General features: G+C 31.2%; 1 protein-coding gene across 2 annotated transcripts; it reads right to left on the bottom strand.

Annotated features, from left to right (window-relative positions):
* Positions 1-1254: 1254 nt before the first annotated feature.
* Positions 1255-14507, bottom strand: LOC148301158 (calnexin-like). Of its 2 annotated transcripts, none has more exons than XM_088273723.1 (13): positions 14469-14507; positions 12729-12845; positions 11216-11395; positions 10045-10194; positions 9746-9951; positions 8724-8931; positions 8516-8636; positions 7577-7719; positions 7372-7488; positions 6619-6759; positions 5425-5547; positions 3998-4198; positions 1255-2606 (listed from the first exon to the last, which is right to left on the bottom strand). In XM_088273723.1, the coding sequence occupies exons 2-13, from the start codon at positions 12843-12845 to the stop codon at positions 2541-2543; spliced, it is 1773 nt and encodes a 590-aa protein (XP_088129849.1). In that variant the 5' UTR covers positions 14469-14507; the 3' UTR covers positions 1255-2540. The 2 variants fall into 2 exon arrangements, with proteins under 2 accessions (XP_088129849.1, XP_088129851.1); XM_088273725.1 differs by lacking the exon at positions 14469-14507 and adding an exon at positions 14026-14206.
* Between the last annotated feature and the right edge of the window lie 10513 nt (positions 14508-25020).

Raw genomic sequence — 25020 nt, forward strand, 5'->3', positions numbered from 1 at the left:
GCAGGTAGTTCAAAAATTGATTAGTTTTTTTAAAACAAAACTTGCGGGTTGATCGTGAGTTGTAATGCGAGACGAAAGATAATAAATTGTATTGAATTAGAAATAATTTTCTTGCTACTTTCGTATTTTTTCATTGTGTTTGATATAATGTGTATACCCTAGGAACCTTAGAGGCTTGCACACTTCACGTCAAGGTTTATAAAAAACGTAAATCTCTTTATGGTTTTGCACATACTTTGGGGCAACTTTAAAAAAATAAAACATTGTTTTAACCACTTTCATTTTTGTTCCTTTTTTCTCCAAACAATTTCAACATCTCATTTAAAAATATTGCATTCTAGTAAAAACGTAAATCCATTTTGGAATTGAATGCATTTAAACAAAAGTTAAAAATGATAACTAAACAATTGAATTTATGTAATGGCCCTATTTAAAATGTATTCCCTATTCCTAGAAATAATAGTACTAAAAATTCTACACCTCTATCCCCTCATACTTAATTACCCGCTCCTTTATCCCGCCTACTCACCTAAAAATGAATATTTCACAGTTCTAAGTTTAGTACAAATCCATCCCTAAAGATGACAAGGTGCTTGTCGAAACCGGGTGGAGAAAAAAGTGCCAAAAAATAAGTGGTTGAATATGAAGTTTTAGTTTTATTTAACAAAGTAAATCTCTTCCACTATATAATATTTTCATATTTCCAATAGAGTACAGCCTAGTTATGGAAAGAGGTTTAAAAGCAAATGATTTTATCCTCTCTCATGGTGATTACGACTCACCTAAAAGCGATATCCCTCCATTTGAAACATTTGTGCGCTGCATCCTAAGATTTTCCTATTGGTGACTCCATGAGCAAATTGTTCCATTCCATTGGTTGTTGTCCATGCGACCTCATCACATATCCAAACACCTTTCTCCAGATTATTAGGACTTCTTCTGGAGATGTGCTCAAAAACTCGAGAATCATCATTTTGCATAAAATTAAAGTTACGTCTGACTCACTGATAATCAAGGCGTTCATACTCCCGGTTGCCCATGGAATCCATCTGAACACCACATTTTAAGACTTTGTACATCTTTCATTTTAAAGAAAATTTGTAAATCCAATTTCTTAAATTGTACGGATCATTAAGATCTTGTTGTAATTACTTACATATTTTATACATTCTTTCAAGCACATCTAAAAAAAAACAAACCTCTCGGAGCCTATGCTATCATATGGATGTTTGGGAGCAGAAATAAATAAGTATAATTGTTTAAAACTTTATTATTATTTCACACATTGTAATCTAAAACTCAAATGTTTGTAAAAAAATGTTTTTCTATTTCACCTGAAATATGTACAAATTATCATAATTTCACATTTGATCAGAAAAGCTATGCAACTTTCTCGATACACATTTTGGAGTACAAAAATGTTATGTACTATGATATCAGTCAATAATAACTTAAATTAAGTGAATATATTACTTTTCTACCTGTAATTAATAAACAAAGAATGGTATGTAGATAAATTTAACATGTCCCTATGTGACAAAAATAATAATAATAATAAATTATTGTACTTTATCAATATCAATCAACTTCAGAATGATAGTCATAAAAAAATGCTTTTTAACTTGATGTACAGAAAATGCAAATAATGTAAAAGAAAAATAATATATTGAAATAATATTCAACAGAATCCATAATTTAACAATAAATACATTATGCGGCCTGAATTATAATATTTTTCCTTCATTAAAAATAAATAAAGAAAGTTATTTAAAATATACTTCCATTTGTGTTTTAGATACCTATTAATATAAGCAACAACAAAAAATTTCATGCTTACAAACTCACAAACCATTTTAACTGAAGATATAAAAATGTTCTAAAGCCAACAGGAAAAAAAGTTAACATGAATGGAAAGCATAAAAACAAAGCAGCCAATGTGCTCATAATCTACAGAGATTTTATCAATTAAAACAGACCGCAGCTGCTCGACTTCTAACCAATTCAAATACTGAGATAATAATTTTTCTGTGATACGGATTTCTTAAGATTGGTCAAATGAAAATCAACTTTAGCTATTGATGTAAATTTTTGGCAGAGCTTCCAGAATGTGATGGTTAAAACACTGTTATGTACATATGAAGAGTATTGTATTGTTACCGTACAATCCAAAACGTAACAATGTGTTGTAAGTTCTAAATACATATGTAAGTGCAAAGTGAAATATCAATAAAACGTGTTGGAATAATATGTGGTAATATCACTTGATGTATTTTTAGCTGTAACACTTTTGTTAAATATTATATGAATATATTTTGTGAATAAGATAATAAGGTTGTTTTAAATGCAGAATAGAAGAGCAAATTGATAAAGGAATCCATACTTGTATTGATATTAAATTGCTCAATGCCAAATCAGGCAAAATAACATGCTAAAGTACGATGAAAAACATAATACATAGGTATTCCGCATTTCTATTTGGTGAAGAATGGTAAATGATGAATGCGGAAAGACTAGCGATGAATGTTGTCACGAGAAACAAATTACTCCTTGCGAGGTTTTCTCTTGCGGATATTGTCTCCTGCTGCTTCTGTCTCAGTTGACTCAGCCTGAACAAAAAATAAATTTTACATATTTAGCAATTAAAATTAAATAAAGAACAACATAATACATAGAACTTTACTGCAAATGTTGACAATTGTTTTTAACATAAAGGAAAACAGTAAAATATGAAAACTTGTTATCTCATTTGCCCTCAATCTATCATTATCGTTTCATTTTATGCAATTTATAACATAGGTATCATGTATTTAACATTTTCGGGGAGTAAAGCAATTGGAAAATTTATTAAGCTAAATGATACTGCATTCACATAGATTTTAAGCACATAGGATATACAGTGATGGTAATTTAATAGATTAAAGACGAATTTTAACTGGATAAGGGTAGAATGTAGGAGGTGAGCATCGGCATAAACTTTATTTTTATATGGGCTTTTCATAACAAGGTAAAATATTAAATTTGACATTATATGCTAGTCCATTTTTGTCATTTTTGTAGTTTGACAATGCCAGAATTGAGCTCTAATAGGTACCTACTAGAGGTAACAAGAGTGTTTTTTTTTTAGTTGACTGCTTAGTGTTGCCAACTAGAATCAACTCAAATCTCTCAACTAAGCTCTCATCCACATAAATTTGTGTTCTTCATTAGTTTTTCTTTTATTTGAATTAGCATACTTTATTTGAAATTCAAACTCATTGATTAAATGTGATGTTCAATGTTTTGTAGATATTTTGATATAATATTGCAATCATGGCTATATCAAGTGGCTTATTTTTATACCCTTAAAAACGAATTTTACATACAGTTGGTAGAGAGCGAAAGATGGTTAAAAGTGTTCTATTTGCTTACTTTTGGTAAAGCGCGAGAGATGCCAAAAATATCGTAGAGATCGGAATTGGGTTTGCCGTTACTAGCGATTAGTATACTGAGAGTCAGATGGCAGACTGAGTATAATTAGGGTTGGGGTTGATGAAAAAACCGCCCAACAACAATGTGTTAAGTAGGTGCTTAAATAATTTTTATTTTGCGATTATCTATTAACACGTTGTCGTCGGGACACAGCATTTGCTGTTTTTCGCGGACTGTCGGTCAACTGCGGGACACGGCAAATGCCGTTTTTGTCGACTGTCGGTTATCGGCGGGAAACGGCAATATACGGGTTTGTTATCAGCTAAAAATAAAACGCGTTGAAGGGTAATTTGCTACCTGGGTGCTAGGCAACAGTTTGTCGACATTATTTGAGATGTCTTGTCCGTATTGGCTTGTGTGCCGCTTGTAAAGGCGTCGCCAGAAATCTTTGCGAAAAACATCCGCTATAGGCTAGAGTCTATTGTTCGAAGCGCCCGACTACAATGTGTTAATTTTATAATGTAGGGTGATAGATGCACGCGCAAGCAGCTTATCAGCTAGGAATGTGTGTTGGCAACATATATTTTACCTTAGTTTCAGGTAGAGGTTCCTCGAGGTCCTGTTTTGTACTTGGTTGAGAATCCTCCTCGTCCTGCGAGCCATCCTCATTGTCATTACTGGATTCGTCCTCTTCTTCGGCCTCTGCTTCCCCTCCCTCTGCAGGCACCTGGTCCTCGGTTACCTCATCAGTCTTCTTTTTCTCAGCAGCTTTCTCCATCTCTTCCTTTTCCTAATACATACATACATAGTATACATATTGACATTTATTTAGAATTTTTTTAATTTTTTTTTTTTATATATGTATGTTTAAAAGAAACTCAACAAAGACGATTATAATGGTAACATTAGATAAAAACATTATTTTATAGGAAAACAAAAAGAGTGTTTCGGAAGGAGACAGTGCATTATTTAATTAAATTTGTAAGTATTACAAATATGTATGTAAATAAGCAATCTTATATGACAATGTGAGACTTGTATGAGAACAAAATAAATATACGAGATTTTCACTCTAATATTTATTTAATATCACTCTGGACTGGTTCCTGGAGCGCACAACTAATCACTATGCTTTTGTGTAATTACTGCATCGATATAATGCAATACCCTATGCAACAATGAGTGTTGATAAGGGTTAAAAGAAATGAAAGAAAGGTTAAGAAAAATATGCCATTCAATTTTGAATGTAAATAAAAATTGAAGTAAGCTAGGTTAGGTGAAAGCATTCCTACTTTTAGCAAAATCTTTTAAAATGGTGTACAATAGCAAGATCTTTAAAGAAAACATTTTGTTAAAGTGGTCCTCTTTTTCAGAATTGAAGTGCGGTAACCCTACATTATGATAAGACAAAATGTTTTAAAATAATCATGAAGGATATTATTTACACCGTTAAAACTATTATAGCCGTTACTATTTATTACTTGTGTTATACAGGTATTAATTATCTAGATCATGGGTTCCCAACCTTTTCAGCAGCCGGGCCAGATTTCAGAAATGACATTTTACACGGGGCCGTAAAACAAAATTTCTTCTATTATTCAAAGCAAATATATATTTTTTATCATATAATCATATAATTTTTTTTGAAGATACAATAAAAATGAGATTCAAAGATATTTATTAAATTAGAGTTAGGCAATACAAAAATTATCAGAAATCTTCTCAGTTCTTCTGTTACTCTTCTTTTCTTTGGTCCAACGTCTTTACTACTTGACGCCATTATGTGGGTCTTGAAATTGTCACGACAGTGAAATACGTCCATATATGGGATATGATACGAACTACGCACGGTGAAATGTTCTTTTGGTGGTTTTATGTACACTTAAAGAAAAAATATGTGAAATACTCCGCGGGCCGCAAATAGACATCTGGCGGGCCGCGGGTTGGCCACCCTGATTTAGAATATACTAAGGAATTAGAAAAATGATAAAGTAAATTATATAAAGCATTCGTTACCTGTGATGGGAAACAGCACATGTATATGAAAAATCCAGTGAACAGGGCAATTATTAGCACATACACTCCCCAAAGCCAGGGTTTCTCTTCGGTTGTCTTAACCAACCAGCTCCAAGCACTATCCTATAGGGATAAATCACACACAATAGTAATCAAGCAAATATAGCACTGCGAACACATACTTCTAATAATACAGCGTGGATATCCAAGGGGGCTACATGTATCAATAGTACTTCTAGCACTTATAATGTGTATACATACATAATCTAAAGGTGGCTGCCAAATTTTGAAAATTAGTTAGACAAAAATTTAAGAAATTGTTTATGCATATTAGCTTTTTGACATATTTTTTTTCTCAATTTCTATATGCCTTTTAATATCAATGGAATTAATTAAATGAAAGTAACCAAGTATTTGATTAATCCATTCATTATTATATTATTTGATTAGTAATCAAAGTTACAAATAATTAATTATTGATCCTTAATTTTATCGCCACAGGCTTGATTTTCATTCGTCTACGAGATGTAAATGCAGGGGAGTGACCGGAGTCATTTCGTTGTAACATAACACATTACGATGCGAGCATTCGTATAGTCAGTACAGCGAGCCGAGCTGCTCGCCACTCGTTCCGAGTACTCCATCCGAAGTCGGATGCTCGCCGCAAATGTTACCTTACGACAAAATGCTCCGGTCAGTCCCCTACTTAACGGTAACTTTTTGTTTATGGAAGAGAGCCATTATTTTTAGTCTATTAATTTCAACAAAAGACGAGTCGATTAACCATTAAGTATATTTCGAAAAACAACCATTTCATAACTAAATAAGTGATATTTTTTTTTTAATATGTAATTATCGCCGAGTAGTTTATAAAAGAAAAAAAGTTTCTTGATTCAACAATTTCAAAAAATCTCTTGCTAGGATTCGAAATATGACAGCCGAGGGGTAAAACAAGAAACACCAGATTTTTGACAAGTTTAACCTCTTTAACTCGTTTACGAAGATACCAAATATAAATGGAGATTGGTATGGAGCAATATACGAAGTAAATTGCCCACCAACCAGGTTTGTAGTTCAGTGCCTTCATTAGTCGACCCCATTGAGAAATCTAATATTGAAAATTAAATAAATGAATTGAAAATTGTGGAATGACTCAAAGATTATTGCATTTTCCGTCGATATCGAGTAACTTACCGAGTCCCGGTCGAGCTTGCTGACTTTAAGGTTGAAGGTTTGCAGAGCCCACGTGCGGGCCGCATCAATGTCATCCGTGATCACAATATTGTCAAATAGAATGGATGGTGACATTGACCAAAGCTCAAAACCAACAGCAGCCTAAAATGAAGTAAAACAATTATAATATTTATTTTAGACGTAGATATATGTATATAACTAAGTAGGTTTTAAATGACATATGGATGATCAGAGCGGACACCGTAGTCACAAAAAATGCGCTAAGAGTGTCAGAAATTAAGACTCTAAGAAGCATATCTGGCAAGACTCTACGAAACAGAATAAAGAACAACAAGGTAAGGGAATTATGTGAGATCGAAGATGTCCTTCAGTGGGGAAGGCAACGAAGGAGATAATGGTATGCGCATGCGAGGAGAATGGAACCATCCAGACTCCCCCACATTGCACTGTACGGCCAAGGTAGACGACTCCCGAGCTGACCATCAAGAAATGGATCGACAGCTGGGAATCGACATCGAGGCTAATCCCTCTTAAAAACAAGTAGAACAAGGTTTTAAAAGAGCATTAGAAAATCAGTTTTGCTTCAGTTTCGGTGTTAAATTATAAAGATAAATTAATTTAAAAAATATATATTAAATAAAATGTTGTAAAACATATATGGCTGACTAAGTATTGCACCCACCACTTAGTCAAGCTGGAATAAAGAGTTAAAAAAAAAAAAAAAAAAAAATATGTATTAATAAATAATCTTACTATCGAGGTCATTTTGAATGGATTCTCATCGTGATAAAAATGCGGGTTGGGAATTTTCTTAGGAGCCCATTTCCCTTGGTATTGTGGATTGGGTATAAGGGGTGCCCTCCACACTCCCTGAAAATACAACACATCATATTACCAACAAATATTAAATAGATGCAGAAATGGAAAGATCATACGAATGAATAAGATTAAGTTGTACTTTGTATTCGGGATTGGAGATGAGGGGGGCGTTCCACTGGCCGCAGCCGGGGGCGCTGGTACACTTGGGGTTCTCTATTAGCGGTGCTTCCCATTCTCCGTCCATCTCCACATCCCAGTCTTCAGGTTTTTCACTGGTAGAATCTATCAAAAAAAATTATGAGGGTGATCGATTACACAGATTAATAAGAATACATATCACTCACTCCTTTCAAGAACGTCATAAATCAAAAAACTTGATTTTTCAGGAGAACGATTTTAAAGTTTAAAAATATAATACAATGTATTAAAAATAAATATCAAGCCACTTATTAAACTTTTTACTGTGCAACAGATCTTTTTAGGTAAAACCTGAAATATGCCGCTTTTGCTGGGATATAGTACATTTTCTGGGCATTCCGAAAACATGCACAACTGAAAATTGTTGACGTTCTTGAAAGGAGTGAGCGATATATCAGTTGATGAATAACATTTAAAAAAATGTGAATCACGAAAATTTAAGAGCTATTCATACTTGCAAAAAAGAAAAGAAGCATTTTTTTGTAATTTTTTTTACAGCTGTCATTGGCTCATTTTGGCACAAAATTTTAAATTTTTAAGAAAATAATAATATTAAAATGAGTTGAAATAGACAGAAATTATAATTCTATATATCGTAGTCGTACAGGAGAAAGTGACTAACAAAATGTAAAATGTTCAGGAGGGCCATTTAAGTCACTTTTGCTTGGCAACAAGATAAAACATCAATGCAGTTAGTCATTTTTAACAAGTTAATATATTATACTTCAATGTCCTTTGGGATTTTTCAGGGCAATATTAAGCTAGTAAGATATCAAATAGTCAATGATCACGTTTTTGTAATAAATGCACTTGGTCACCTGTATGACTACGATATGTAACATATTGCAATTCCACATCGAAACGGTTTAAGTACACATACCTGGAATCATTTCGGGTTCATCATCCAACCAGCCATCGGGTTTAACTGCTTGAGGATCGAATATCTGCGGCGGAGCCGATTCATCCCAGTCTTCGGGCTTCACTGCCTCTGGATCCGGGATCTTTTGAAGAAGAATAAAAAAAACTATAAATTACACGCGATCAAATTAACATCATTTAGTTAACGTAATGAATGATGTAATAATTACCCTTTCCCTATCATCCCAATCAGCGGGCTTCTTATCATAAGGATCATCAATTTTTTCCGGAGGATTGACTGCCGGGGTGAAGTCTTCAAGCAGTGAACCAGAGTTGATTTCCTTATTATCGAGCAACACGGAGAAAGTATTATCCGGCTTGATAATTAAGGTATACAAGTGTGGGCGCTTATCTTTGAACGGATCTTCTAACCGATCACTAGAAGAAAAACACGTACAAAATAAGATCTGATATAATGTATAGTTTAATGATGCAGTGGAGAAAAGAAAAATAGGGAACGGGATGTATTTGAAATGTGGCCTAGAGACGGATTGCAAGAATCACAAACATCTACACCCTCCAGGAATTATCAGTAATCGGAAGACTCAACGGAAGACGGATAAAGGATTATTTTCTACATTGGAATATTACAAGAAATAACAGTCTTGGGAAGGTGGTAGCAACAGTTAATAAAGGAAAAGTGAGTAAGAGTGTAGTGTTTCACATGACGGATCAATTAGCACGTGACTGTCATGGCAATTTTCAGAATTCGGGCCTAAAAAGCCAATTTCATTTAATCATAATCAATAAAAATATTATTTTATTTCTTGATTTTGAATAAATTTTTTATAATTATATTTTCTGTTCATTTATTAATAAATTTTCTATTCATGTAAGCCAGCATTGATTTTTTGTTCTCTTCCCAGAAGCCATCTATTCATATTAGCACTGATATACATACTAGGAATTTTATCATAGCTGCACGAATATGGCATACTTGCCACAGTACAGTACGAGCTAATCCATAGTCGGCGTCCTAGCAAAGACCGCAATCTATGAGTTATCTCGTAGTTGGCAGTCAACATGTTAAATAAAGGAATTTACGGGAACCTCATTAAACGCTTCCCTTAATTTGACTTACGAAAAAGGAGGAATTGGGGCATATTATACACCTAGCGCCTGACATTCTAGCACTGAGCAAGGCAGACAATAAATAAGAAAATCAATTGAAAATGTGATTTGTTTGACTCACTTCGGTTTCTTGCAGTGTTTCTCTTCGATGGAGCCATTTTTAGGATTTTTATGCCTAAAAATGAAGTGCAATTTGTGATCATTGCCGCATTTGTCCGGTCCAAACATTATTGTGTACGGGGTTTTATCATGGAACTGCTTCAAATCGGCAGATTCCTTGCCGGAAGAAATCAGCTTAATATATGATCCTCCACACTCCTGACCTTCCTGAAATAACATAAAACAACCAATATTGAAAAAAAAAAAAAATTTGAGATTATTTATATATTTTCTTGATTTTTGATTAAGAAGTGTACAAACCTGTAAAGTAACTTCGTATTGAACAACAAGTGGCTTATCACTAAATACAAAAGGCCTACTAAGACGGGCTGATATGGCAGCATGCTTCACTTTGCTCTTGAGTACTAATCCTAAATCACCTTTTAAAATTGGTCTCTCGGGTTGCTCCACCTGAAAAATTATCATTTTTAATTTCAGTTCATTTATGCATCATCTATGATTCACTAGATTAAGTTAACAGGTTAAACTGGTAGTAAATTTAACCATTTAGGAAGCAAATTCAAAACAATTAAATTTTGTTTATTTAATATTTTCATGGTAAATAGATGGTGATAGGAACTTGCGTGTAGTTTTTCCTTGGCTCATGGAACGGGTTATACACATGGTATTAACACATTTTTATGGGAAACACTTAAAAGCGTCTTTTATATGCTGTTGGTAGATAGCGAGAGATGCTTATAAGTGTTCTGTTTGCTTACTTTTGGTAGAGTGCGAGAGACGCCAAAAAACATTGTATAGATCGGAATTGGGTTCGCGGTTACTTCTGATTAGTATATGACCCTAATTAGTGTACTAATTAGGGTTGGGGTTGATGAAAACACAGCCCGACAACAATGTGTTAAGCCTTATTAATTTTCAAATATCCATATAACCTTCTCAGAAAACTATTTGTCCCTATTGAGAAAGTCATAATATGTTGATAACAAGTCTTCAAGGATTAAATCTGGTATTTGTAAAAAAGGATTTTTTCTTTCATAATATAGTATTTTTGCTAGGAGGTATGAATAAGAAAAGAGATAATAAATAAAAGTAATGTATATAAGGTGGTTTAGTTAATTTGCCAGAATTCAGGAACGTGAAGGGTTAATATTTTATATTATTTCGAGAAATAAAAATACTTTGTGTTCTGATCCACTCACATTTTTATTTAACCAACTAGTTTCGGCAACAACCTGTTGCCCTCTTTTGTTGTTGGTTGTTGCCGAAACTAGTTGGTTAAATAAAAATGTGAGTGGATCAGAACACAAAGTATTTTTATTTCTCGAAATAATATATCAATATGATCCACAAAGTTAATGCTTTCAATATTCAAAACACGGTTAATATTTTATTTATCATGTAAAGTGAACTCTTTTAAAACATGTATAACGTTTTGACTGGATGTAAGCACACATATTTAAAATATCCTTACCTGCCACTCTCCATCGTACTTCGCAATTTGTTCATCAGCCCCATCTTTCTTCGCTTGAGACATGATCCACCTTCCTTTGACTTTGTCAGCATCATCAAAGTGCTCGGCAAAATAGAATTTAGAAGGGCTCGCTACCGGGCTGGTATAGTCCAGTGGCTCATTATCTCCTACATCCACTTCCTGAGGACAGTAGACAAAAAAATATTCATTTAGTTTCCTTAAATGCTAAAAAGCTACAGAAACGGATAAAGTAAGTGGAAAGGAAAGTTATCTGTCTCTTTCATTGAATAAGGACAAATCAATTGGCGAACGTTCTAACCAACAAAGACAAAAAAAAACCGTTTACAATAATACATCTGGTTACAAAAAGTTTTTAAACGTGATCTATTTGACTCTTCATTTATATATGTATACTGCAATAGAAAAAAAGAGCTGTTTAATTTAGAAGGGGCAAGATTGGAGATGAATGCTGCCTTTAATGTTACATAAAATCTATTATTTTTAATTAAACTATATTCATATGCATATGTATATCACTGCAACGTTTTCGATTATGTTTTGGGAAACATCTAACAAAAAATGTCTCTAAAAGGAAATAACAGAATAAGCTCTGTGTCAATACTGTTTATTTCTTAAATCTTCTATATTCTAACTAATTTGATATGCAGAGTATGTGCATTAATTTTGCTACAGTAAAAAATAAATCTGTCTTTTTCCGTGTATAAAAATCAAAGATTCAACTTAAAAACATGCGTATGAATTATGCAAAAGGAAATTATGTATGTTATTCTAAGAGATATATGACCACGCTACTGGAATTATACAGAAGCATTGACCTGTGGAATTGAATATGTTTTAAATCTTTAACATGGCAAAGCTAATGTGGTCTAATACTTGTTGACAGATTATGTAAACTATTACATATTATAATTAGATTATTTGAACGCTTATTAAAATGGGTATTTCTACAATGTTAAGAACTATGCTAACAAAACACCTAACATATTTATAAATTGTTACTCATTTTACATAAAATTCATACTCATTTAAATATAAACTAATAATACCTTTTTCAAAATGTTAGTCATCTATATTGCCAATCTAAGTAAGACATAAATGTGTCTAAAAACGTTTTATTACTGTAAGTTTTAGAATTCTAGTGGCATCTGAAAATGATCCGAATGTACCAACCAACAAGTTTAGGAATCTAGTGGCATCTAAAAATTATCTGGATATACTGACAAGTTTTAGAATTCTAGTGGCATCTAAAAATTATCTGAATATACTGACAAGTTTTAGAATTCTAGTGGCATCTAAAAATGATCCCAATATACCGACCATTTCCTGGCAGAACATTATAAATGGCAATAAGATGAAGATCAATTTGGTTTCGTGAATATTTTTAAACCATATTTTTATTAATATTTAGATTTTTTTTGAGTAGGCAGAATTTATGTAGAAATGTTATAAAATTAGGTTGTTATAGGCGAGTGCTGCAGAAAACAAGACTTACTTCTGAGACTACACCATCATCGAAGTCATCGTCATCTTGTGCATTGACAAAAATTTCATCTAGGTAAGACACCAAGAAAAGGCTACATACACCCAACAATAAGTAGTTAGGCTTCATCTGAAAGGAATTGCAAATTTGTTAGTGCATTAAAAGTAAAGGAATTTCAAATATGTTAGTGCATCAAAGTATAAGGAATGTCAAAGATGAAGATAGTTTAGGTTTCAAATATATATTATTTAACGAAGCGTTTGCTGCTATACGATAAAAACATATAATTCACTGTTAAAAGAAATCCTACTGTTTTTTGCAATTTCTAGTTGAAAATAAAATACGTACCGTGTTCAAAACAAAGATTTTTGTTAGTGAAATGTGCTAATGATACGAGAGATTATAAAAAGTACAAGGATTGCTCTTACCAGTGAAAATGAGTAATTTTTCTTTCTTAAGTTACATTTCTTTGGAGGATTGGCAAAGTTATACTTTGCTAATAAATTTTTGCTAGTAGACGTGTAAAAAATGGTTATTGGAAAAATATATATAAATACAAAGCACTGTAAAAGTGACAAGCGAAATATCAAAAATACAAAACAAAAGAATGTTTCTATATAAATGTGAAAAAACTGAATTTAGTGGGTTGATATTTATTAAGTTACATTTGAATCATACCATTAATTCAGATATATTTCAGTAATAATGGAAGCTATCAATTTTAGTGAAACAAGGTTACGGTGATATTAAAGAGATCAACTTTACGTTATTACCGAATATGTGTGATGTAAAAGTGGAAAAAATTTCACTTAAATAAATCTGTAAATGTTTCACTAATCAATACGGCAAAAAATTAAATGGAATGCATCAGCACATTGATTAGGTTCAAAACTATTTAAAAAAATATACCATAAGTATTGTTCCTCACAGCCCTCAGATGTGCCCGACGCACAGTAAAAACATTGTTAGAAAGTAAAAACATTTTTAACGACAACAGAGTCGAATACTGAAAGCAAATCCATCCGAAAAATCATTTTGGGATGAATTTGCCAAGTAGAATTCGGAGATTTTCATTCAAATTAGAAAGTTGTAGATTTTAGCAGGATTCCTTAATTCTAATGAATACATAATGATAAAACTAAGATGAACTATTCTCATAGTTGGTTCGATAGTTTCACTAAAGTAGATGGTATTAACTATTTGCAAAAAAACTTGATAATTTGTCATAAAATTTGAGTGACAAGTAATGAAAATTAAAAGGGTATGAAATTAACACTTTGAAAGGTAACAAATTAAAGGGATGTCTTACTTTCAGCCAGTGAAGAGGAAATGTGGCTCAGTATAAAGGTATTAGTTATCTAGTTCCGAGTGATGAAACTAATAATTTAAAACCGTAATGTACATCCTGCTTTCGTGGGACTAATACCCTTTAATTGAATTAGGATACCGTGAAACCCGACCTTGCCGGTAAAACATGTGCAGTTGAAGACAAAGAAATTTAATTTTAAAAACAAGTCATCGACATATACATGCGCAATATTAATTTAGCATTACAGAGAACAAAATCAAGTGTGTATTTTTTTTAACGCGTTTCGAAACCAGAAAAAAAGAATAAAGAGAAAAATGATATTATGACTGTATATACGCTTATGACGATGGAAAAATGACCATATTTACAAATTGTGATATTTATTGTAGGTAATGAAAAGAAAATTCTAGTAAATAGTTGAAAATTTACAGAAATTGTCATACCTTCGCACCCTAACCAGCCCACGATTTTTCTAAGCGGTCAAAAATTTCACCCAATCATCAACAAACAGTTGTCATAGAAGATGTTGCCAGCCGTCGAAATTAAAATAGCGAAATGTTAAGTCACCTAACCTGAAATCAAAATAAATATATTTCAATTTGTTCCAAGTATACTTTTCACCAAACTTATAGTTGAAAATATACGACTCTTAACAAAATATTATATTTTACTTTCAGAAGATCATTTTAGAATATTATCGATGTAGAATCGAACTTTAGAGACATTAACTACTATCCCCGGTACGTAAATTCCCGAATGGATTTTATGTAAAAAAAATAAATGTACGTATTTGATCGTCATTGGTTGCTTGATACCAGAGACAAGGAAATGAAAATATCACCAATATTTAAAAACGGAAAATATTCACTTTATAAAATTTCATTATTTATTTTATATGCGTTTAGAATGACCAAAAATATATTTCAATGCATGCAAATAAGGTTTTCTATGCGCATGGTCATATTTTAACAATTATTGGCTAGTTTTTATCAGCACTAATTGATTTAATTTGAGTTTCCCTGCAAAATCGCTTGTAGCTCAAAAACGAGCGATTTGAAGTTTTTATGCACGTTAAATAAAAAACATTGAGGTTTTTATAACAACTAAAGTGAATTAAAAATAAAAATGGAATGGAAAGTATTCAATATAAAATAAAATAATATTTTTTAGGTCTTGGCATTTTGTTCGAGTGATTTTATGCTAACAGCGTATTTTTGGTACCTATTTTTTTTGTTAGTGATGTTGATCTTTCCACGATAGATATCTAATGTTTTATTAAAAAAATATTTTTACAAATTGGTAAAATATATTTTGTTTCTTGTATTACAAATAAATCACGATTATAATTACTACAGGGTCGATCCCAATGAAAGGATAAACGATAAACGATAAATAAATAGTTAAGATAAATTTAACATTACTTCTACGTTTTTACTTCTTATCAATAAGGCATTTAAATAAAATTGGTTATCGATATGTGTTGATAAGTGGACGTTAAAATTAACTTAATAAATAATTATGTTTCAATAAATATAAGTTAATTTCTAAGTTTGACATTAAATTCTTCTAACATTAAAGTTATCTACACTACGTATTTAACACTCTATCACCTTATTGTAATTCTACCCCAGGTGCGTATATTATTTACATACCTATTATATACAAACGAGTAAATCGGTAGAGGAGGGATTGAATATTCGTTAGATTGTGGTTATAGAGAAAAGCATATTTTGTTGACAAACTTTTTAACGCAAGGGAGATTTTTTTGTCGCTAATAGTTGTCCGCCTCCGTACTGTAATGGTCAGCATGCTCGGCTACCGTTCTGGAGGTCCCAGTTTCGATCCCCAGGGGGGTCATATAAATATAAGTGATTTTTTCACGCTAATATTTATTCAATATTACTCTGAACTGGTACCTGAAGCGGTAGGCTGATCACCTTTCCTTCGTGTGTTAACGATCAAGATAACACTGTGTTTATATAATGCAGTGCCCTATGCACCATTGGGTTGCGGATAAGGGTTTGAATTGAAAAGTGTTCAAGACGATGACCAAAAAAATATTCAATGTAAATAACATGTTTATATGTAATATTAAATTGGGGTGATTGTACTTACTAACTCGATTGGATTGGAAGAGTTAAATTTGAAATGCAAATTTAAATACCACCCATCCGCTGAATCCTTATATAAGAATATTCATCTTAGCAACATTTTGAAATGAAGTAATAAGCAAATCTCTTGGTTTACAACTTTTGCATATTCCCACAAAACTCGTCTAATTCAACACATTGCCAGTATATAAGGTTATGTAGATCGTCTGAATTTCCCAAAGGAGAAATATACGGACACTCGATACTTTTAGATAATCAGATTGATGCTGGCAACGAAATATGCTAGCATCAACTAGGTAGGTAGGTACGTAATAAATATAAAATTATGTATATGATTCAGGCTTTTATGGTGAGCTAGAAAAACTCTACATTGATTAAGATAGATAATGTTATGAAGGATGGGAGGTATTCATTAAAAAATATAATATAATCAATCAAAATTAACGAACATTCTAGTGGCATATCCTCTAAATTTAAATATATGGTAAGTGGGAAATTAATTATATTGAGGTATGTATTATATTATTACATAATACTTTTTCGATAGTAAATATGAGTATTATAAGTTTATTTCCAAATTGATTTTTATTTTATGCTAAAATTCTTTTTTTTGAGGTTTAAAGTGAAATTATTAAATTATTCACACTATAAAAATATAAAAAAGGAAAATAAATAAAAACGTATTTTCATTGTTGTATAAACTGTAAGTACATTATCCTATTTCAATGTACGACATATTAATTTTTTATTCCGTTTTGGTCCACAATGTCCATAATGCGATTGGATTCCATACAGATGTCAATGATTTAACTGTGTACGTATTGTATATAAATAACAATCATTGCTGGGCATTTTTTCTATGCCCATAGTTTTTAAACAAAAATTATTGTCCATCTGTAAAATTGGAAAAAGCAGTTAATTAAGATTTGTTTTTGACCTAAAACGTTGTAAGTAAAGTCAAAGTTAACTTTACTACGATGCGAAAACGTTAACTTCCGCAACGAATCACAGCGTTGTACTCGGTTCCCAACGAGATGCACAGAGAACCAGAAAAAAGTTCATTATTTCAATTTACTTACCAAATTACTCTGGCCAACAATGATTTTGTAACTGAAATTTTGATGACTGATTTGGACCAAGTTAATCGTTCTTATTCAAAGTCTGTATGGTGACAAGCTTGTATCACGTCAAGTTTTGATGTTACAGTCATATTTTTGTTTGTATGGACCCCATACGTTGAAACTGCAATAGTGGTTGGTATCTAGACATGTTTTAGTCTAAGGTCTAAGGGATTCAAAAAAAGTATTGATAATTATGGAGTAACAGTGGAAATATATTAACTTATGTATTAATATTAAATACGATAGCATTATATGTATATATATATATTTATAGATAAATAATGGGTCAATATCAGAATGAAAAATATCCATAACTAAAAAAATCTGATGTGCTAAATTTTTTTTGCTTTCGTTTCTGAATTCAGCTATGCAAAGTGCATAAAGATCAGGTATGTTCATCCCAGTTACAAAATAAAAGCTGTAAATTGTTGGCCAGTGTTATTTTCCTCATCATGAACTCACTGAACAGTACAGTTTTGTTTTGAGAGTTAATTAGTATAATACAAACATGCAGAGTAATCTGACTTCCCATTACTTGATATTAAATGACCATAGTGTAAATTTAGCAATATTTGCCTTATCTCAATCGGGAATTCAATTGACAACCTCACATATAGTAAACTAAAGTCCTTACCACTTCGCTACGGAGTCAGAAAAATAATATTTAGGTAATAGATAAAAATAAAATATGCAAGTTGTAATATATTATTTATTGATTTGGTATTAAATTTGTGGAATAACATGTTGATTATTAAATAAATAACACTATCTATTACCCTCTTAACATGCCTGAATTTTTTTCTCTCTCGTTAGTTTTACTTTTAACCTGTAAATGAAGACATCTACTTTTCGAAACTAGTCGTGTGGGATGAAATAAAACTCATTATGTGGTATTATACAAGTGTTAATTTATTTTTAAAATTATGCATGTAGTTACTAGAACACAAAAAGGGTTTTTTGAAGTGACAATATTGATTTTATGTCATTTATAATTTGTTAAAATTTTCTTGCATACGCTGTAACAGCACGACTTTTAACTTTCTCAAGTAAAATGTTCACATTTACTGGTTTTAAAAATATTTAAATTTAATAATTCTAGTTAATATACACAATTCGTGAAATAAAAGTAAACCTTACAATTTGAGGTAGGTATTTATACATGTGTATATAATTATATAACATACACTATGCAGAAACAATATTATTAACGTGTCAAGATAAGGTATTTTTATTAAAATGCACTAGGGTTTTGAAATACTTAAGTTAGTCCGTGTCAAATGTAGGTCAAAGACTTTATTAAAATTTGATTGACATTTCCTGATTTTTTAAGATAAGAAAGTGTTGCATAATAAGTAGATTATATAACGTTAAATAAAAGTAATACTTCTTAATAATCACATCAAATTGTCAAGTAAGTATTTAATATAAAAAAAACAGGTTTCAAACCGTGAATTCAATTATTACCAAATATTAATTTAAAATTTTGCTAAAATTATTTATAAAAAAAAAACAGATCTAAGTACCATCATCCTTTAAACGTAAAACTTTTAAAGTACATGTTTGATGACTTTTTCATTTTCATCTTTTTGATTTTTCTTTTCTGTTAAAATCCAATATTTGTCTCAATACTATTAATCTAATTTTATTTCTGATATCTATTGTATTCTTGCCAGTGCCCTTTTATTATAACCTAAAATAAAATGTTAACCCATTAAAGGTAAACATTTTATATTAATATTTTTTTATACTTATGGATTAATCCATTGTGAAATGTGAAAGAATTTAAAACAAAATAGAAAAATTAATAAATTAAGCTTCACAAAGATTAATTGAATACATCAAATTATTTGTGAGTGTTTTTAGTGGCCCTATTTATGAAGGAAAACTAGCCTATTTCTTACCTAGCTATCTACAGTCCTACTCTGATTAAAGTTGTTAGATTCCATTATTAGAGCGAAGCAGGAAATGTTGTGTGGCTGTTATGAACGCAATTACGTTTTAGAGGAATAGTCATCAAATCCGTTTTGTCATTGTTCCTCAATAGAGATGGCCTTAGTGATATTTCAAATGTTATACGTGTTATATCATTACAAACTAAATATTAAACTAAAATCATTCAATTGTGTCCCTGTTTTGTATTTGATGATTTAATCACACCTTTCCTTGGTATCCTGGTAATATTAAAAATATATGCAAATGAAAGGAAAATAAGAGAAATTGATTTAAGTTGATATACGAGTATATATACATATTACACACACATACATTGCAAATTTGCAAACATTCAAAGATTGCAAATTTTAGTCAATTTATTTGTAGGAGAATGGGTTCCAACCTAGAAACTCCAACTCATACTCCAAGATACTTCCCACGGGACCACCACCCGGGTAAAGAAAGTTCTGAATGAGATCTTATAAATATAAATAGTTTTCATGTTTAATTGTACTCGTATTTATGACAAAATATGCAGTTTTTAATCTGGTTTTTGCAGTCCAGTGTGATCATTCTAAAAATATTGGAATGCTTTTAATTTTAATAAAGCTGACCACTCAATGTTTTCTGCCAAATTTTTATGAAAAAAAATTAACTTTCTCATTTTCCGTTTCAGCGTAGCCAATCATACTAACACAGTCAGTTGTTGATTTGAATTCGTATGATTGATGACATTGAGTCGTCATGTAAAAAGCAGAGTTCATCAAATCAATTAATCAATTTGCATGGTAATAATGATTAAGCCTTGTTCAATTGTATTTTCCCGCCAGGTAGCGAAATCTAATTACGGCATTTATCAAAATTTAACAACATATTGTAAATATAAACTGACAATGATAGAAATTATATTTAAAGTTTTAAATTAATACCCATGAAATATGAATGTCAGAAATTGACATAAAAATGCAGAAGTAACCATTATTATAAAACAATTTAAATAACAACAAAAACCAAACAATGTGTGATCATTAACAATTTTATAAACTTCAGGTTTTTTTCTATTTTTATTGTGCTGCGAAGCAATTGGATAAAAGCCCAATTGTCTTTGTCTTTCTTCCCCATTATATCATTTCTACCACCAGACAAGCCTCAGTATAGAGGCTGTGAGCGTTATGTATATATATATATATATATATATATATATATATATATATATATATATATATATATATATATATATATATATATATATATATATATATATATATATATATATATATATATATATATATATATATATATATATATATATATAAATATATAAATATATATATATATATATACAAATCAAGGTTTTCACAATATGAAAATGTATGCATTAGTTAAAATTTGTACAAAATTGTAAATTTGCATATTTGTAAAAAAATACCTTTCATTATTCGTGAAAATTTGTAAATCTATGTATTTCAAAATCAAATACTGCGTATGTATGGTTCATATGTACATTAAAATTTTGAAATGATAATATTGGTTGGAAAACAATAAAAATATATATGTCGATAATAATTGTAACATATGGTCGATAAATTGTACTCGATGGTATCGAAACATGGAACCTTTAAGTAAATACCATGAACTTTAGAAATGTGGATACATATTAAAACAACTTGCATTAAACTTTTAAAGCACATCTACTATCCGTTTTAAAATAGCTGAAGAGCACAAATTTACTAAACGTATTGAATGCTCGTTAATTATTTCATTAACGAATTTATTACACTAATAAGTACCTACTCAGATAAGTGACATACATGGCAAAAAATATTAGCATCTTAAAATAACCAACACGCAATATTACCAAAAAGAAATAAAGAGTTCATGTAAAAAAAAAACTTATCAGAATTGTATAAATGTAACACAAATCATAAATATAAAGAAATACGTTTTTTGTATAATATATAAACATGTAGGTATACAGATTGGGGAATATGTGTTTCACATTTTTCCGAATGAATTATTGCAAGGGCGCTGTACCGTGGCTTTAAGTTCATTCGTATCGATTGATTGGGTTGACTTGGGCATAAATGTATTTCAGAAAAAAAAGGGATAGATTTTCAATTCTCTCTCGATAATCCATCTTTAATAAATACCAATGGTGCATAGGAAACTGCATTATAAAAACGCAGTGTTATCTTGATCGTTAACACATGAAGGAAAGGTGATCAGCCCTCCACTTCGGGTACCAGTTCAGGGTAATATTGAATAAATATTAGAGAAAAAAATAAATTAAAAATATACGCAAAAATAAATCATAACAACATTTAGAGTGTCCAAATACTTGTTCACAAAATCTGGATTGTCTCCAATTACAGGAATTATTTTCATATTATTTTTTGACATCTCATCAAAGATGAAGAAGAATATGGAAGTCTGGGCATTTACGGGGCTGACGACTTTGATGACGTATAGCGGTGTCCGTTTTTCGTTTTATTAAAATGTGTAAAGTTGAAACCATCATATGTCCCTTACATATCTACAGATTTCAATAAGAATGTTACCGATAGTTTTGTGATTTTTCATATTAATTTATAAGCCAATAATAATAAATCATGAGAATGATTTGTCATTATTGGATTGATTGAGTGTTGTGTTGTAACTCCTTAATATTTTTAACCTTTCCGGGAGTATGGACGTAAACGAACGTCGGCGTCGGTGCAAATTTTCCTCAAAGGTGTATCGATGTTAATGAACGTCGAAGTCTATCTGTCATTTGGTATAATGTGATTTGCAAAGTAATGACATCTGTGGATGTTTGTATTTAACTTTGTCTAAAAATAAAACCTAGAGATGGTGAGCTTTATTTTTTATTTAAATTACTTATACTTAATTTCTATCTTCACAATACAAAGATTTTATTTAAAAAATACATATTTAATAAAAAAAACCCACTCCCCAGAGAAAGTCGGTCATTAATTATTGCACTCCTGGAAAGGTGAATACCAAAAAACATTATTGTAGCATCGACGTCGCGAAGCGTCGAGTTGAGTCGGTCACTGAGGGTCGGTGGTTTGTAATTGTATCAAGGTCGATAGAGTACAAGCAATGGACGTCATACTACAAAAGGTGCATGCATTTAAAAATCTGCATGCAAATATGCGATGTAGATTGATTGATTGAATGAGTAGGTACCTACCATTAAAGGGTGGATTTAGAGTAACATGCAATTTAGGAATAAATCAAGTCTTACGATGAAATATTTTTCTGTTCTAAAATATTCATAATAATAAATAAAACATGAATTATACACGATTGACATCACAATTGGCATAGCGGATGGATAATAAGAAAATGAGTAAGAAAATATTTGTGGCGAATGTGAGCGGAAGAACAGAACGAGGACATCCGAAAAAGACATGGCACGATCAGATCAATCAGTACCTAAAATCTGTAGTGTCAAAAGTCTTCGTAGACTTGATGTATGGATGTCAAAGAAGCTAGGAGTATATGTCAGGACAGAAGAGTTTGGCGTTCCATTCTCTCTGCCTACCCCTGTGGAGGAACGGCGTGATGGTAGAATTAGTACTAGTAGCATAATTTATTTATACTAAATTTCTCTGAAACCAAAGTATTAAGAACAATGTAGCGTAGTGCCTCGTATAACGTTCTCAATTCGTTCCAGGAGTTAGTTCGTTATATGAAGCGCGTTTTCTCATCACGATACATGTCAAAAAAATATTCGTTCTGTAGCATAAAATATGGTACTGTAACATCAGCTTCAGGTAAGTTTGGTTAGTGAATGTTGGAAGCTCCTGAACATGTTCAAAAAAATAATCCGTTCCGTAGCATAAAATATGGTACTGTAACATCAGCTTCAGGTAAGTTTGGTTAGTAAATATTGGTAAACTCCTGAACCCGCATTTGACCAGGATGTTTTGATGGCAGCAGTTGAGATTGCTCCTTTTCGTTGTCAGATGAACCTTCCCTTTGAGCTATTAAATATTTCTGGACAAGAAGTGCTTGGAGGTCTTCGGTTATCAGCTCTTTACTACGATACAGTTCGCCGTGTGAAGCGAGGTTTGTCGTGTGAGTCGCGTAATGAAGGAGCAAAAAGTTCGTCATGCGCAGTGTTCGTTATGCAAGTCATCACTGTATTAAAACCCTATAAAGTTTTGAGAACCCTAGTTCTTGTTATTTATTATATTATACTATGTAAAACAAAGGAATCGTTGAAATGTTTTATGTGAGCAAATAAAAAATAAATACAAATACTAATCTTTACCTTGTTTTCAGGTGAGGCATTGTTGGTGTTACTGAAATATGACGAATGACTCTATAAGTACATTGTATGTTCACATTTATTATTGATTTTATTCAAATACATGAAATATTTCGAGAATTGTGAGCACAAAAAAAATATATCTGAATCATAGTAATTTGGAAAATAAAGTGACATAAATGTGAAATGATTAAAATCGTGTATATTGATTGACAAATCGCTCACTCCTTTCAAGAACGTCATAAATCAAAAATCGTTAATTTTCACTTGTGCATGTTTTCGGAATGCCCAAAAAATGTACTATATCCCAGCAAAAGAGACATAATTTAAACTTAATATTTACCCGCTACAGGGCATAAAGTGTTGTTTTTGCATTTTGAAGAAATGGTATTGTTTAATTATTTTTTTAAATGTACTTAATATTTTTCAAATGGAGAAAAAACCTTCAGGTTTTACCTAAAAAAATCTGTTGCACAGTAAAAAGTTCAGTAAGTGGCTTGATATTTATTTTTAAAACATTGTGTTATATTTTTAAACTTTAAAAACGTTCTCCTGAAATATCAAGTTTTTTTTATTTATAACGTTCTTGAAAGGAGTGAGCGAAATGAGTTCAGTTCCATAACAACGACAACGTAAATATATTTAAAACTATAGTAAGCATTTTTAGTTCTGACAAATCATCAAACAATATGTATAAGTATAAATATTATACATTATTATTACTTTTTATTGCCAAATAATTTGTTCTTATTATAATGCAATTAATAATTACTATTTAGGAGTTTCTTGTTATTTAAAATAAATTTGACTTGCATAAATAAAAATGTCTCTGCTAACTTTCAACTTTTAACCAAATATGTCGCCTATGAAGTTTGTATTAATTTTTTAAAAATCATTTGAAACATCTTTTAAAAATTTGAGTAATACTTTCATCATGTATTTATTTCAGAATGGTGAATATTATACAAGTCAGACCATGCCAGGTAGTAAGACCTCAGATTTTCAAAATCTATTTCAACAATAATAAATAATAATAAAACCCTTATCCGCACCCCAATGGTGCATAGGTCACTGCTTTCTATAAACGCAGTGTTATCTTGATCGTTTACACATGAAAGAAAGGTGATCAGCCCAGAAGAAATATTACAGTGAATAAATCACTTATATTTATTTGCCCTCCCCTGAGAATTGAACCCGGGACCTCCAGAACGGTAGCCGAGCGTGCTGACCATTACACCACGGAGGCGGACAAATAGGGTGGACAGATAAGTAAAAATAAATTTGGATAATTAGCATAGCGCCATTTTGATAAAATGCTAAGTCAAGGGCGCAATATAACTGATCCAGCCATTGTTGAGAGTTATCAAGTTTGCAGAAATCACGTGTTAAGGGGTCAAAATCACGTGATTTGGCCAAAAACCACTAACGACTAGTTGTCCAAAACGTCTCCGATTATTCAGGAGAAACAACACCTAAATCATGTCAACTTCCATGCCAATTATTTTGATATTAGCAATTGAAGGAATACTTGACACAAAGTGCCATAAATATTTAG

This window comes from Brachycentrus maculatus, unplaced genomic scaffold, assembly GCF_059751285.1.
Source record: "Brachycentrus maculatus isolate JH-2025_06_01 unplaced genomic scaffold, ASM5975128v1 h1tg000601l, whole genome shotgun sequence".
In the NCBI taxonomy this organism is placed as follows: domain Eukaryota; kingdom Metazoa; phylum Arthropoda; class Insecta; order Trichoptera; family Brachycentridae; genus Brachycentrus; species Brachycentrus maculatus.